The following is a 13,754-nucleotide window of genomic DNA, read 5'->3' on the forward strand; positions in this document are numbered from 1 at the left end:
AACCATGTGATTCTGGGGTGCTGTTTTTGGAAAGTATTGGGTCACTTACCTATTTTCATGCTCTAAAAGTATTTCTGGTCTAAAAGTTATCAGACTCTTTCATTGTGAATTGTCCTGAAGGACTGAACAAAGGAACATAACTACAATCTAAAGAAAGGCAAGCCTCTGGGCACTTAGGGCTGAACTGTTACAAGAGATGCATGGCTTCTACCAAAAACAGCAGCCCCACCAAATCCCACATAAAGTTTAGCAAATAGAAATGACATGGCATCCCCACACTTCTGAGAATGAGAAAACCCCAAACATGACAATGATCTCATTCATCATGGCTTAGCATGAACAAGCAAACGTGTTGGTTCCCAAGGAGAATATCACAGTCACCTTGCTCATCCCTAATCATCCTACTGCTGTGTTGCGCTAAGCTATAGGATTGCTTGACCCTGGACTTGTGGTGTAGCTACCACAGACAAACCATGAACAGCAAACCACAGGGATAAAGAAACATGGTTACAGCTCATGGTTTGTTTTGAGAGCGCTAAACCACAAGCCTGGGTTCAGATGACACACTATAGCAAACTGCAGCTTAGCTCAGTGCACCACAGGAGTAGAACGACCAGGGAGGAGCAAATCAGCCAGGATCATATCTCTGGAAGCCTTCATATTTGTTTGTTCATGCCAAGCTATGGTTAACACTTAAAGAATGATGTGTGAACTGGGCTAATATGACGCTACACATTTTTTTCATACAAGTCATTATGGAGGGAAGGCTATTTTTGAGGGCAGTCACACGTCTAGTTTTGTCATTGAAATCCTGGGAACCAGCAGAAAAAAATGGAAATTTCTTCAAAATAAACTTGAGAAAATGCCACTGTCCTACTGGTCCTGATACCGCCCACACGGCAGGAAATATGGTGAACAATAACTCTGCATCCAGGTTGTTGAAGCTGCACTTCATATTTTGGGGGGCCCCATTGATCAGTGTTCCTGTTACAGAACCTGCAGTATAGTATAGTTTTCCTCAATCATAAAGATGTTGCCTGTATCCAGAACCTTTTACTGACAGCCTGATCCATGTGCAAATCTGCAAATATCTCACCAAAGATAAATGATAACAAGCTGAGATTAGAATACGGTGCAACATCCTAAAAGGAAAAAGAACCAGGATTTACTGGAAGAGAATTAAGTAAACACAACTCCACCACTCACTTGCAGATGAAACCTCCACTTTCGCATTTCCTTCTTGCATCTGTATTCTCTGGGAAGAGCAGCTCTGGTCTATGAAGGACGTCCACCAATACAGACAACTCAGCCTGGACAAGCGGGCGCAAGCGATCTTCCAGAGCAGACACTATATCCTGAAGTACAGATATATAACAGTTTAAAATTAACATTGGGAAATTCGTAGGGACTAAAATGTTTTTAAAGGGACTAAAATGTTTTAAATGTTTTCTGGCTACGCCCATGAGTCAGTGGTGGATTTTTGCAGCCCTCCACGGTCTGTGAAGAAGTTCAGATAGGGGAAAGGGAGAAAATGTGGTATAAATCCTCCGATGCTTCTCTGCGGGGTCTGGGGAGTTCACTGTATCCGGCAGTGCCGTGTAATCCTGTGTCTGCCAACTTGAAAGGCAGAACAGGAGAGACCTAGGAGTGTGTCCCTGCCATGGAAGAGCCTCCGTTACTGGCATGATTTGTGAATACAGTGGTACCTTGGTTCTCAAACGCCTTGGTACTCAAACAACTTGGAATCCAAACACTGAAAAACCTGGAAGTAAGTGTTCCGGTTTGTGAACATTTTTCAGAAGCTGAACATGCTCCATTTTGAGCGTTACGCTTCCGATTTGAGTGTTACACTGAGATCTGTCTGTTTTTGCTATTTATTTTGCATTTTTGTTTTTGCAGCTCTTGTTTTGGTTCGTTTTTGTGACTGTGTGGAACCCAGTTCAGCTACTGATTGATTGTGTGACTGCAGTACATTGTTTATTGCTTTCGTTTTATGGATCAGTGGTCTCATTAGATAGTAAATTTCATGGTAAACTGCTATTTAAGGGGTTGTTTTTAAAAGCCTGGAACAGATTAATCCATTCTGCATTACTTTCCATGGGAAAATGCACCTCGGTTTTGGAACGGACTTCCAGAACGGATTAAGTTTGAGAATCAAGGTAGCATTGTAGTTCCTCCTTAATCTGGACAATTGGCATTAATCAAGAGGCGCTCATGAAGCGACATATGCTAATGGACTGCAATCAATCAGCTGCCAAAAGGACTGGGCTTGGCTCTCTGAAGGTATTTGACTGTTTTTCTGAAGCTTGAGAATCCTTGCAACAGCTGGGAAAGGAAGGTGCTTTGCGCTTTATGGTTTCCAAATGGTCCTTCTTTTTCTTGTCCTCCACTGCACAATGAAAAAGACGTGTGTAGTCGTTGCTTTGTTACTCTGTTTGACACTTTGAAAAAGAGGGGGGAGCCTTTTAATTTATGCTCAATATGGAATTTAATGAGGTTTTGCTATGCCCTCCTCCCTCAATCGAGGCAGAATGGACTTTAACTATGACCACTTCTTGATGGGGGTGTTGTCAGAGGACTGCAGTAGGGGGGGAAATAGAATGTCCTGCAGCCGAATAGATGTGGAAGAGAGGCTGAATTTGAGAAAAGACCTTGCTGTTAACTGTGTGCCGAGAAACAACTCCAGAGGGGAACTTAATGGCGGAAGCCTGGGGTGCACCCTGTGAGTTATTTATGGCTGTGGTTCGTAGGTTAGTTTGAGAACAGTGGAAAGAAATGGCATGTGACCTTGTACCATCCAGATAAACACTGCAAAAAATTGAACAAGAACGAAAGAAAGAACTGAACTCTCTCAACACACCAAGTCTGGAACAAAATGTATATGAAGGATTACACACATGAAATGGATTATATATTTATAAGATGTAACAGAGCTGCTGTTTGTAAGGTGAAAATTGGTCAGCTAGAAGAACCGTTCAATGGCAAGTGAAGGATGTCAACTGGAGACAAAATAAGAAATGAAGCAGCAACAGGGAGTATTATGGACATATGTCTGCAACAGGAGCGGAAACCTGATTTTAAGAAATCGCATTAAAGTAATTTGGTTTGATTTGTAATAATTTCAAAAAATATTAAAAAAATGTTTTTAAAGTGTGGGAGAGTAAGTCTGATGCTTACTAGCAAATGAACTTGTCATTGGGAATGCTAGGTCTTTTCAGCATATTGCAAGCTTGCAGAGCTTTAATCTAGCAAAAGCATTTGTTTCAAGGAATTATTTTTCCTATCTACTAATAGGAAACTCATAGTTTTGAGTGGCAATCCTTATTTAGCCCAAATGGCACCATCTATGCAGAAGAGGAAGCTATAAGCAGGCTTGGGGGAAAACCCAAATGTTTTAGGAAGTACATATATTTAAAAAGATTTAGAAAAAGAAATAAAAAATGAACTTTTCAGAGGTCATAAATGAACATGCTCATTGGCCATGAAACTCAGAGTGTCTGTTGGGGTGGGGGAATGTAATGGATTATCTGGAAGAAGGCGTGGCTGATTGGTACGCTGAATATTCCTCATCCCCACTGCTACAATTCCCACCAATTTAATGGTCTGTGTCTTCTAGACTGTGGTATGGGAGGAGGGACTTCACACAGCTTTCTAAATGTGTCATCTGTGCAGTTCTGAATTACATTGAATACAATGCTCATTGTGCAAGACACATCCCTGTTAATGAAAGTATGTGTGGCTTAACAGAAGCAAGACATGCTGTCTTGAGTATCTCTTCCACAAGCAATTAATACCATTTCCTGTATTTGCGTAAATACAACCTAAACCTTTAAAAAATAAATATGAGAAGACTACTGGCTGGATCAGGCCAATGGCTCATCAAGTCAAGTGTCCTGTTCTCACAGTGGCCAACTTTGTCTATGGGATGTCCACAAGCAGGACCTGAATGTAACAGCACTCTTCCTGCTTTTGATTCCCAGCAACAGATACATAGAAGCGTACTGCCTCCAACAGGGGAGAACTGAGCATAGCCATTGTGACCAGTAGCAATTACCAGGCGTTATCCTCTAGTCTTATGAATTTGTCTAATCGTCTTTAAATTAATGGGAGGATTTTAAGCAGAAGTTGGATGGCTATCTTTTAGAAGACAGCTGAAGGCAGCCCTGTTTAGGAAAGCTTTTAATGTTTGACGGACTATCGTATTTTAATATTTTGTTGGAAGCCACCAGATGGGTAGGGTATAAATATGATGATGATGATGATGATGATGATGATGATGTCATGGATGCTTTAGTTGATATTCCTGCATTGCTTGGGGTTGGACTAGATGACTCTCGGCATCTCTTCCAATTCTACAATTCTTTGATTCTATGGAATGAAATCTGTAGTGTTGTGTGAAGAAGTACATTCAGGTTCACTGGATGAATCTGAGTTCTAGTATTATGAGAGAGATCTAGCCATTTTCTCCACACCATCTTCCACCTCTATATCACATCCCCTCTAACTTGTCTTTTCTCCTAACTAAGAAGTACCAAGTGGTTTGGTTGCCCCTTTCTGAAACTTTTCTAGCACTAGAAAAGCCTGTTGGAGGTGATGCAACAAAACTGTACACATTATGCAAAGTGTGGTCTCAGTACAGTCGTACCTCGGGTTACAGCCACTTCAGGCTGCGTTTTTGGGGATGCGGACCACCGAAACCTGGAAGTACCGAAATGGGTTTTGGCGGTTGTGCATGTGCAGAAGCGCTAAATCACGCTTTGCGCATGCGCAGAAGCACCAAATCGCAATTCGTGCATGTGCAGATGCGGGTTGCAAATGCTGTGGGTTAAGAACGTGCATCCCGCACAGATCACATTCGCAACCCGAGTGTCCACTGTATATGTTTCTATTAAAAGTTTTATGTTTTATTTTCAGTCCATTTTCCAATGACCCCTAACACTGAATTTCACCTTCTTGCAGCTTCATGAAGCTATCTACCAGAACCCCAAGGGCTCATTCCTGGGCAGTCACTGCCAGTCCAGACCCCAATAGAATATTTTTTGAAATTTGGATTTTTTTTTCTGTCCCACTGTGCTATGTACGTACCTGCAATCTCTCAATGATGTTGCGGTAATCCCTAGAAGCAGCCATCACCGAATCTCTCCGAGCGGCATTCCTTGCTGTCATCCTCCAGTTCATTGCTGTTTTTTGTACTATGTTATGAGATTTCAGGAAGAGGTTGTTTACTTGGCTGTCCAGGTCAACCGGGATGGCAATTGCTCTGCTCTTTGCTGAAACAGACAAATGAAAGTGTCTCCATGATCCAACAGTATGTCACAGAATGTGCATTTCAGAACGTTTCTCTTCTCATAAGGTGCTTATTCATATTGATCATACAAAATCTAGATGTATTACGGCGAGTTCCAACAAGGAATTTTGTTCACCTCAGGGGAGGGAGGTAGAGAATTGTTGTGAGTAGAACAAACAAATGTTGTTTTTCACTCCGTGTAATCACACACACACACATTGTTGTAGCACACTATGAAATAGTTGCATGGGCTGGATCAATAATTGTGCAGATGAAAGGCTGCATGTGTAATTGGATTTTCTGAGCTGTTCTCTCCACTACAGTACCCTGAACTTTCTGTTCAACATTTTAATGACTTGGACAAGGATGTATATAGGGGGTGGCTTATCAAATTTCCCTATGACCCAAAGCTGGGAGGGGAAGCCAACATCAAAGATGACAGAATCACGATTCAAAATGATCTTAACAGCTGGAACTGGAATTGGAATTTAGCAGAGATAATGAAAACTCCTGCATCTTAAGTACAAAATAATAGCAAAGGGTGCAAGGACTGGAGAGAGACCAGGTCTAGGTGTCTTGATCGCAAGTTGAACGCAAGCCAGTGGTGTGATGCATCTAGAATTTCAGGCTATTTTAATGGACATATAGAGCCCAAATCATGGGAAGTAATAGCTCTGCTCTATTCTATGTTGGTCAGACCCATACAATTAGTACACACATCAACTGAAACAGAACAGTGTGTTAAAACTATATTATGAACGTAAATGTCCACAAGCATATTTCTGCATTACCATGGTAATGAACTGTTCTAGCCATTAAAGTTCTTTTATTCTACTTAGATTTAATTTCTTAAAAATGCTTTATAACCATCTCATTCTTCTACACAAGTCACATTAAAGTTAAAAAGAATATATGCACAACTGTATATTAAACACGGTTCAGTTATACAGAAAAGCATGGCCCCTTGGCAGTACCTTGCGGCAGGAACAACCATAGGCTAAGGATGTGAAGCAGTTTTCAGTATGCAGAATGAACAGCACATATCTGCACTGATGGAAAAGCACCCCAAGTACCACATATGTAGCAAGTTTGAGAATGTTGTTAATATTTTTGCCAAAAACAAAAATGCAAGCAGCCAGATATATACGCTTTTGCAAAATTGTAGGAAGAGCGGAGGAGGTCTCCTTCCACATCTTCTCAATTCTGGATTTCAGAACCTAAGCCATGGGTAGGCAAACTAAGGCCTGGGGGCCAGATCCGGCCCAATCGCCTTCTAAATCTGGCCTGCGGGCAGCCCGGAAATCAGCATGCTTTTACATCAGTAGAATGTATCCTTTTATTTAAAACGCATCTCTGGGTTATCTGTGGGGCCTCTCTGGTGTTTTTACATGAATAGAATGTGTGCTTTTATTTAAAATGCATCTCATTTTGTGGGGCATAGTAATTCGTTCATATATATTTTTTTCAAAATATAGTCCGGCCCCCCACAAGGTCTGGGAGACAGTGGACGAGCCCCCTGCTGAAAAAGTTTGCTGACCCCTGACCTAATCTTTCTGTGTCAGGTCAGGTCATGCATCCATAGCACACAATGAAATTCAGCTTTTACCAATTATGGATGTGGCCTCAAACCAGTTTCAGGAACCAGCAAATAGTTATTTACTCAACAAAGTTTACACACCAGCATGAAGCTGATTTAAGCCAATGAATTCCTGAGCAAGTATGTGAATTCAGCTGTCATTTTTTTTAAAAAAAAATAATCAATAGAAATAGACATTATTTGAATCTGATGACAAATCCAATCAATTGCACCAATATATACATCATTGATATACATCAATCAGCACATGAGAAGGGCAAAGTATTAGCAAGGGCAAAGAAAAATATTTTGTATGTACCCAGAACATATGTATATTTTGCATACAGTAGCAATTACATGGAAGGGCTGTTTTGGTCTACGAAGAACATCCACCAGTAACCAAGAGAGACAAGTCAGCCTAGATAGCTGAGTGATAAGGTTAAAACAAAAACAGCCTAATAAGAAGTCATGGCTTGTATGCATAAAAATTTGTAGAAGGTTTAGAATGGCAAAATAGTGTCATCTAAATATAGAGAGTATTCGAAGTAGGGCATGGTTATTTCATCCCTCATTTATCTGTTTAGTAAGAAAGTCTGTTTGTTCTTTCAAACTGACAAGAGCTTGCCAGGCAACTTCAGGACCACTTTATTAAGTGATGGTACTCCAGATCTGCTTATTGTCCCACATGGCTTGGGACTAAAGCCAGCCACATCTCAAAAATCAACTAGAAATTGAATATCTCATGTGTGTTGTGTGCCTGATCTTTGTCTTTGTAACCAACAACAGTTCAAATTATGTATTTTATTGGACTTGCTATTATTGCTAAGGGCAGTAAAATTTGAGATTGCCCAGAACTTGGCCTGTAAATCTTAAAAGGCTCCTAGGCTCATCAGTACAAATTGGAGCACTTCTGCTGCCACTCAACAGATGTTCTGATAAGCACTGATGTAATATAAAGTAACAGATGTTGCATAGATTATGTTTAAATGCATGCACACAGTTTTCTTACCTACATCTGAAAGTACTCTGATACAGCTTTCCACTGATGCTTTTTGGCTAGGCATGAGCCAGTTGCAGTGATACACTCTGAACACACCTTGCAAGAGCTGCACAAATACAGGCTGGCGAGTCTGAAACAAGCACACACACAAGCATAAGTCTGAGGCAGGGGAACAGTTCCAAAAGCTTCTTCTTATATTTGGAGAACTAAGGGGTCTGTCAGGATGCTAAGCAAACTAGTGGGTTTGTTCAGGAGTCCAAAGACACTTTGAAAGCAAAACCAAATTGAGCTTCTGAGCTACATATGCATTGTAAAACAGTAAAAAGATTGTGACTGATTTTGATGATCAAGTTTAACTAGGATATGCTCAGCACATGCTAATTTGATAAAGGAAAAGATAGAAAAAACATTTTTCTTTAAGAATTTACGGAGAAAAAAGTAATTAAATTTACAACTGACCAGCAGGTGGCTCTATAATGTTATTAAAACTTAAGGAAGGATGAAGAAAATATTAAAGCTCTATTGCACAATTAAAAGTGTTCCTTAATTATTTTTATTTTGATCGTTCTGGAACACAACTTACCATATTTTTCCAAAATTAAGAGATTTTTCAAAATTAAGAAAATGCACTATGCACTATCCGTGTATAAGATGACCCCTTACTTTAAACTTCAAAAATTCAGGAAAAAATATAGTCTTATACACAGAAAAATATGTTATATATTTTAAATGTCTCTAAAATCTACATTCCTAGCTTCAGGGTTGAAAGCAACATAACCAACTGGTGTGGAACAAAGAGATACAGGAATATATTGTAATATTTTTCCACTATGGATAGGCTGGATACCCCGAGATTATCAGAACTCTGCTGTGCCAAATCTCACCCATGACTGACATTTCCTAAACCAGTAATATAATTACTGTGTTGTAGAGCAGGAGTAGTAATTTTGTTCAAGCTCTGTATTTTAGCAAGGACTAACAACCCCAAAAGGAAGATTTTCCAGGGATGTGTAGACAAGCCTACCAATAGTAGAAAAAAACCAATTAATAAATAGTAATATCTATTATACCTATTATCTACATCTTAAGCATCTAAACTAGCTAATGGAAGTTAGTGACACTAACACAGAAACTAAAGCAGATCAGGAGCTTCCAAAAAGTACCTCTTTTAGTTTGGCAAAGACTGATTGCTGTTATATGGAGAGAGTATGTAAAAAGCATTAGAGAAAAGAAGGGGGGAACGTATTTTGAAAGAGCATGGGCAGGAAATAAAAGCAGTCATTACCCACAGGAACTAAAACTGTCAGTTACATTAGAGAGAAGTCAATTTAAATACATCCATCCATGTCATTTCAGGTTAAGCTCAAGCACTCGTGGATAGACTTTCAAGCCATCACATCTTCCTCTCTATTTCAACATGGGGACAGTAACAATTTTCCTGGCGTAACTGTGGGAAAAGTCCCTGTATTTCTATGGGATCCATTGACAGGCACAATCCCAAAACAGTTGCACGGACAAATTGATTCAATTTAACCTCTCCAAATGCAATATCTCTCACAATTCTCTCTGGTTTAGATAGAAATGGTTCTACATCCAGTGCACAAAGTGATCCACAACAGTGTCTATGGCAGCTGCATATCAGCATATACCCAGCAGATGCATCCCAATTGCTAATCTGCCAGTATTGCTCAAATACCCAGAATGCAATGAAATCCAAACATAAACCTAGCCATGTTTTTGAATGAGTTTCCAATAGCCACTGCAAAATGTGAGAACTGAAGCATTTGGTGGGGGGTGGTTGTAGAGAATAGTAAACCACCCACAAGGCACCATATGAAAAACTATTTAGAGGACTAATGACAGATACTCGGAAAGTTTCCTCTACTATTAAAGTGTCACTGAATTCAGCCATTCGCTGCTATTGTGACAGGAGCCGATGAGCAGCTGTCAAGGCTGCCACACAGCTCTCTGGAAGGAGGAAAAAGTCAGTCGTGCAAGAAATGGTACAAAGGAAGACAGGGGAAGAATGAGGCTTTCTGCCACCCCCTGCGCATTAGTCTTGAGGGATTATATGTAGGGTGAGGCAGAGCACATTGATGCACGGGGCACATTGATACACCAGCAACATTTCAGTTTTGAGAAACGTTATTCGTATCGTGACATCATTAAAATGTGTCTATACATGTGTGAATACAACACGCTGCCCGCCAGTTAGCTGTTGGCGTTTGATGAGAGTAGGTGTGTTTTTAGTGCAGCCAACTAGAAAAGTACGTGAAATGTAAAAGTGTTCCAACGCTGTTTTATGTCATTTAGTTAAGATTTAAAAATACCAAATACTGAGTTATTCCACTCAGTAATCAGGTTTACACGTGATTTTTAAATAAGTTCAGTGGTTTTATTAATAAGCGTTAGTTTTTTTAAAATGTCCATTGGGGTACTTTGATACACTAAGACACGGGGCACATTGATACGTATAAAAGTGCCCCGCTAGTGTACAATAGTGCCCCAATATACAAGTTTGCATGAAATCTCTAAACTAGTTATTCTGTTTTCCAAAAGATGAGGATATAAATTTTGATGTTCCCAATCCTGAAATGTTGGAGATTTCCTACTCATTAAATTTGAAAAGAAAGAAAACTGTTGTTTACTACGAGGCCAAAGTCATTTCTAAATATAATATGACCGATTTTCAAATGTCGTATATCAGGGAAAAACCAAGATCTTGTATGTTTGTCTTCCCCATTGTAGAAGATAAGGCAAGCGCCAATTTCAAGGATGTTGTTTTGCAGTTGCCAAAACTGAATTTCTCAAAGGGCACATCTCAAACATCATCTCTTTGTACGTTTTCTATTGACTTCAGTGGATATAATGTGCAATAGAAGCTAAACATTAAGTAATTATCTTATTTCTTACAAGAATTTTGTTTAAATTACTATTTTTTTATGATCTAATGTGAGTTCTTATACTTTTTAAAGTTTTTTCAAAGTTTTCTTTTAAATGGAGAAGTGTTTGAGGAAAGATTAATACAAGTTTTGATGTTTTGTTAAGAAAACCACAAAGTCTATGATATGTGTGAAACACTGTTGGTTTTGATACGTTATTTAGATTTTAAGTAACAAATTGTAAGGCTGATTATGATCTCTCACAATAAAAACTGTTTTTTCTTTAAATTTTTGTAAATAGTTACCATTCTCATAAAATTTACGCTTTGTATCAAAGTGCCCCATCCCATGTATCAAAGTGCCCCGTAGGTGGGGCAGAATGATACAAAACCCATTTTTTTACTCAAGTCATTATATTCTTGTTATCTTCTAACTACAATGGTTCTTTTGATTGCTATTATAATATTGATTAGTTAGTCCATGCATAAAGCAAAAAATATATTATTAGACTCATTTTTTGTTACATAAAATATGATATTGAATTTTTCTGCATCGATCTGCGCCACCTCACCCTAAGAGGACATTGTTCAGGACTAGGAGGCACAGGTCAACATAAACATTCCATGAATGTTCACTTTATGTTGGCCCTAATCTTTTTTTATAATGCTGGGACAGGTGTAGAAAAGGACAATCAAAGTGATTAAGGGCCTAGAGAAATTCACACCAAATATTACAATGTATAGAGCTTCTCAGTTTACCAGGAGCAAGGTGTTGAGAAAATGGATAGAGAGAAGTCCTCCCCACCCCCTCTTTCATTAATACAGTGGTACCTCGGGTTAAGAACTTAATTCGTTTTGGAGGTCTTTTCTTAACCAGGAACTGTTCTTAACCTGAGGTACCACTTTAGCTAATGGGGCTTCCCGCCGCCACCATGCGATTTCTGTTCTCATCCTGAAGCAAAGTTATTAACCTGAGGTACTATTTCTGGGTTAGTGGAGTCTGTAACCTGAAGCATCTGTAACCCAAGGTACCACTGTATTAGAACTGGGCTCATCCAATGAAGCTAAATTACATTTTCCCTATTTATAGACCACTTAACCATCTGGAGGTTCCAAAGTGAATAGTGGGAGATTTGGAACAGGCAGAATTTTCTGCTAAAGGATGTGGTGACAGCCATCCAACTTCAAAAGTGGACGAGACAAGTTCACGGAGGGTTATCAATGGCTACTAGTAACTATGGCTAATATTCTACCTCAGCATGCCTCTGAATACCAGTTGCGGGGAACAGCAGTATGAGAGGGCTAATGCCTCCCTGAGCTGGTTGTCAGTTTCCCACAGGCATATGGTTGCCCATTATAGGAAACAGAATGCTCAACTTGATAGGCAGCAGTACATGTCTCAGTCATGGGGACTGGGGCAATCGCAGGAAACATGCACACAGTCTGCATGGAGGGGAAATGTGTCAAATTTTTCCTGTTTTTCAGGGACTTTCCCGTACTCCAGCATTACTAAATGAGTACTAGAGATGAGCAGGAAGCTCCCATCCCCCCCCCACACTTTTAGGGAAATGAGAAAAGACCGAAGCAATGGACTCACTGCTTTTGTAAGGTTCACTGCCGTTAAGTTAACCACAGAGAAACACTATCAGAAGACACCACCGTTTTCAAACTCATGTTGGTGTTCTAGTCTGATGCACAAATGCTGTTCTGCTTCACAGGTGGAGCAAATAGTAAATAGTAGAACAAAATATGTTTGTGTGTGTGCGGGTGTAAATGATTCTTCTTGGTTTCTTACCTGCAGAGTTGTGCTTTGATCTGAGAATGGGGAACTGAAGAAAGTGGTAACTATACTCATCACTATTTCAGTCACATACTTCTCTAATACAGAATCTGCATGCTTCCTGTCACTGGTGTTGTTGCAAGTCTGGAAAACAATTCACATTAAAACAAAACAGAATAAAAACATAAACAAAACCCTATACAATAATAACAATTCCCCGACAAATGCAAGCTAATATCATTGTGATATGCACTTTCTGAAATACCACAGACTGTACTAGACATAAACTCAAGTGATACATCATTCCTGATAGTAATGAGCGATACCAGGACTATAGTAAAAATTGTGCCACTGACAACTGTGAGATATCTCAATTCTCAAGGGAACTTCAAGGTTTGCAAAAAGAAGCGGGGGAACCTGAGGCAGCAAAAGAAAACAGCCCGTTGAGGACAGAGCGTGTTCTGTGGTCATGGAATAGAAAGTGAAATTGGATTGTGAGGGTGGGAGAGAATAGAATGCTCTCTACTTAAAGGGAGTGGCCAGCTGAAGATCCAAACAGAAACGCTCATTTTAGGAGGGAGAATAAACTCTGCAACGTTTTGTTGTATGCAGCATTTGTACAACACTGTAGCAACGTGAACTAAGGAAGAAGTTCCCACAAATTCTAACGAAGAGACGACGAGTCAAGAGAACAGAGAATTTCCCCCCACCTAATTTCAATACTTTATTTTGTTATAGCTAGAAGCAACCCAAGAGTGAGAAGGACTAAAGTGCTAGGAACCTTGACTATGTGAAGAGCTTTCAAGGCATGCGCAGATGTGCTCTGTACATATAATTAGCTTTGGCCATGCATCATCATTATCATTGAATCCTATAGCCATGGATGAATGAAAATGTATGAAACTAAGGCAATGGATATTACTTTCATGAGTGTCAACTATATGATGTGATGTGATTAGCAGTCAGTTATGGGTGCTTTGTGTCACTCAGCTTTTTTAATATTTCCAAATATTGAAAACACTTACCCTACAGATGTCAACGAGGAAATTCTCAAATAGCTTCCACATGTGATTGCTTGTATAAATCTCTTTCATTTCAACTTCTGTGTCTACATAGCAATGATTTAGGAAATTTATATAGGCAATTTTAACCTGCAGACAGGAAAACACAGGCGATAAGAAAACCTTAGTAATGACTTGCCATCAAATTATCTCTAATAATAAAGTTAAT

The 13,754-nt window shown here is 39.5% G+C and overlaps 2 protein-coding genes across 9 annotated transcripts in view; one reads left to right on the forward strand and one right to left on the reverse strand.

The window, feature by feature from the left end:
• The window catches only part of LOC309337273 (uncharacterized protein), a 132,738-nt gene that overhangs the window by 109,095 nt on the left and 9,889 nt on the right, over positions 1–13,754 (forward strand). The gene's annotated exons all lie outside the window — the stretch shown is intronic.
• ITPR1 (inositol 1,4,5-trisphosphate receptor type 1) overlaps positions 1–13,754 on the reverse strand; it is a 215,470-nt gene that overhangs the window by 88,123 nt on the left and 113,593 nt on the right. For all 8 annotated transcript variants that reach the window (XM_081852239.1, XM_081852234.1, XM_081852236.1 and 5 more), the window contains 5 exons: positions 13,550–13,675; positions 12,540–12,668; positions 7,873–7,993; positions 5,086–5,270; positions 1,207–1,355 (listed from right to left, as the gene is read on the reverse strand). In XM_081852239.1, coding sequence (XP_081708365.1) covers positions 1,207–1,355; positions 5,086–5,270; positions 7,873–7,993; positions 12,540–12,668; positions 13,550–13,675 — 710 coding nt within the window. The remainder of the gene's footprint in view (positions 1–1,206; positions 1,356–5,085; positions 5,271–7,872; positions 7,994–12,539; positions 12,669–13,549; positions 13,676–13,754) is intronic.

This window comes from Podarcis erhardii, assembly GCF_964252035.2.
Source record: "Podarcis erhardii genome assembly, chromosome: 2".
Classification (NCBI taxonomy): Eukaryota; Metazoa; Chordata; class Lepidosauria; order Squamata; family Lacertidae; genus Podarcis; species Podarcis erhardii.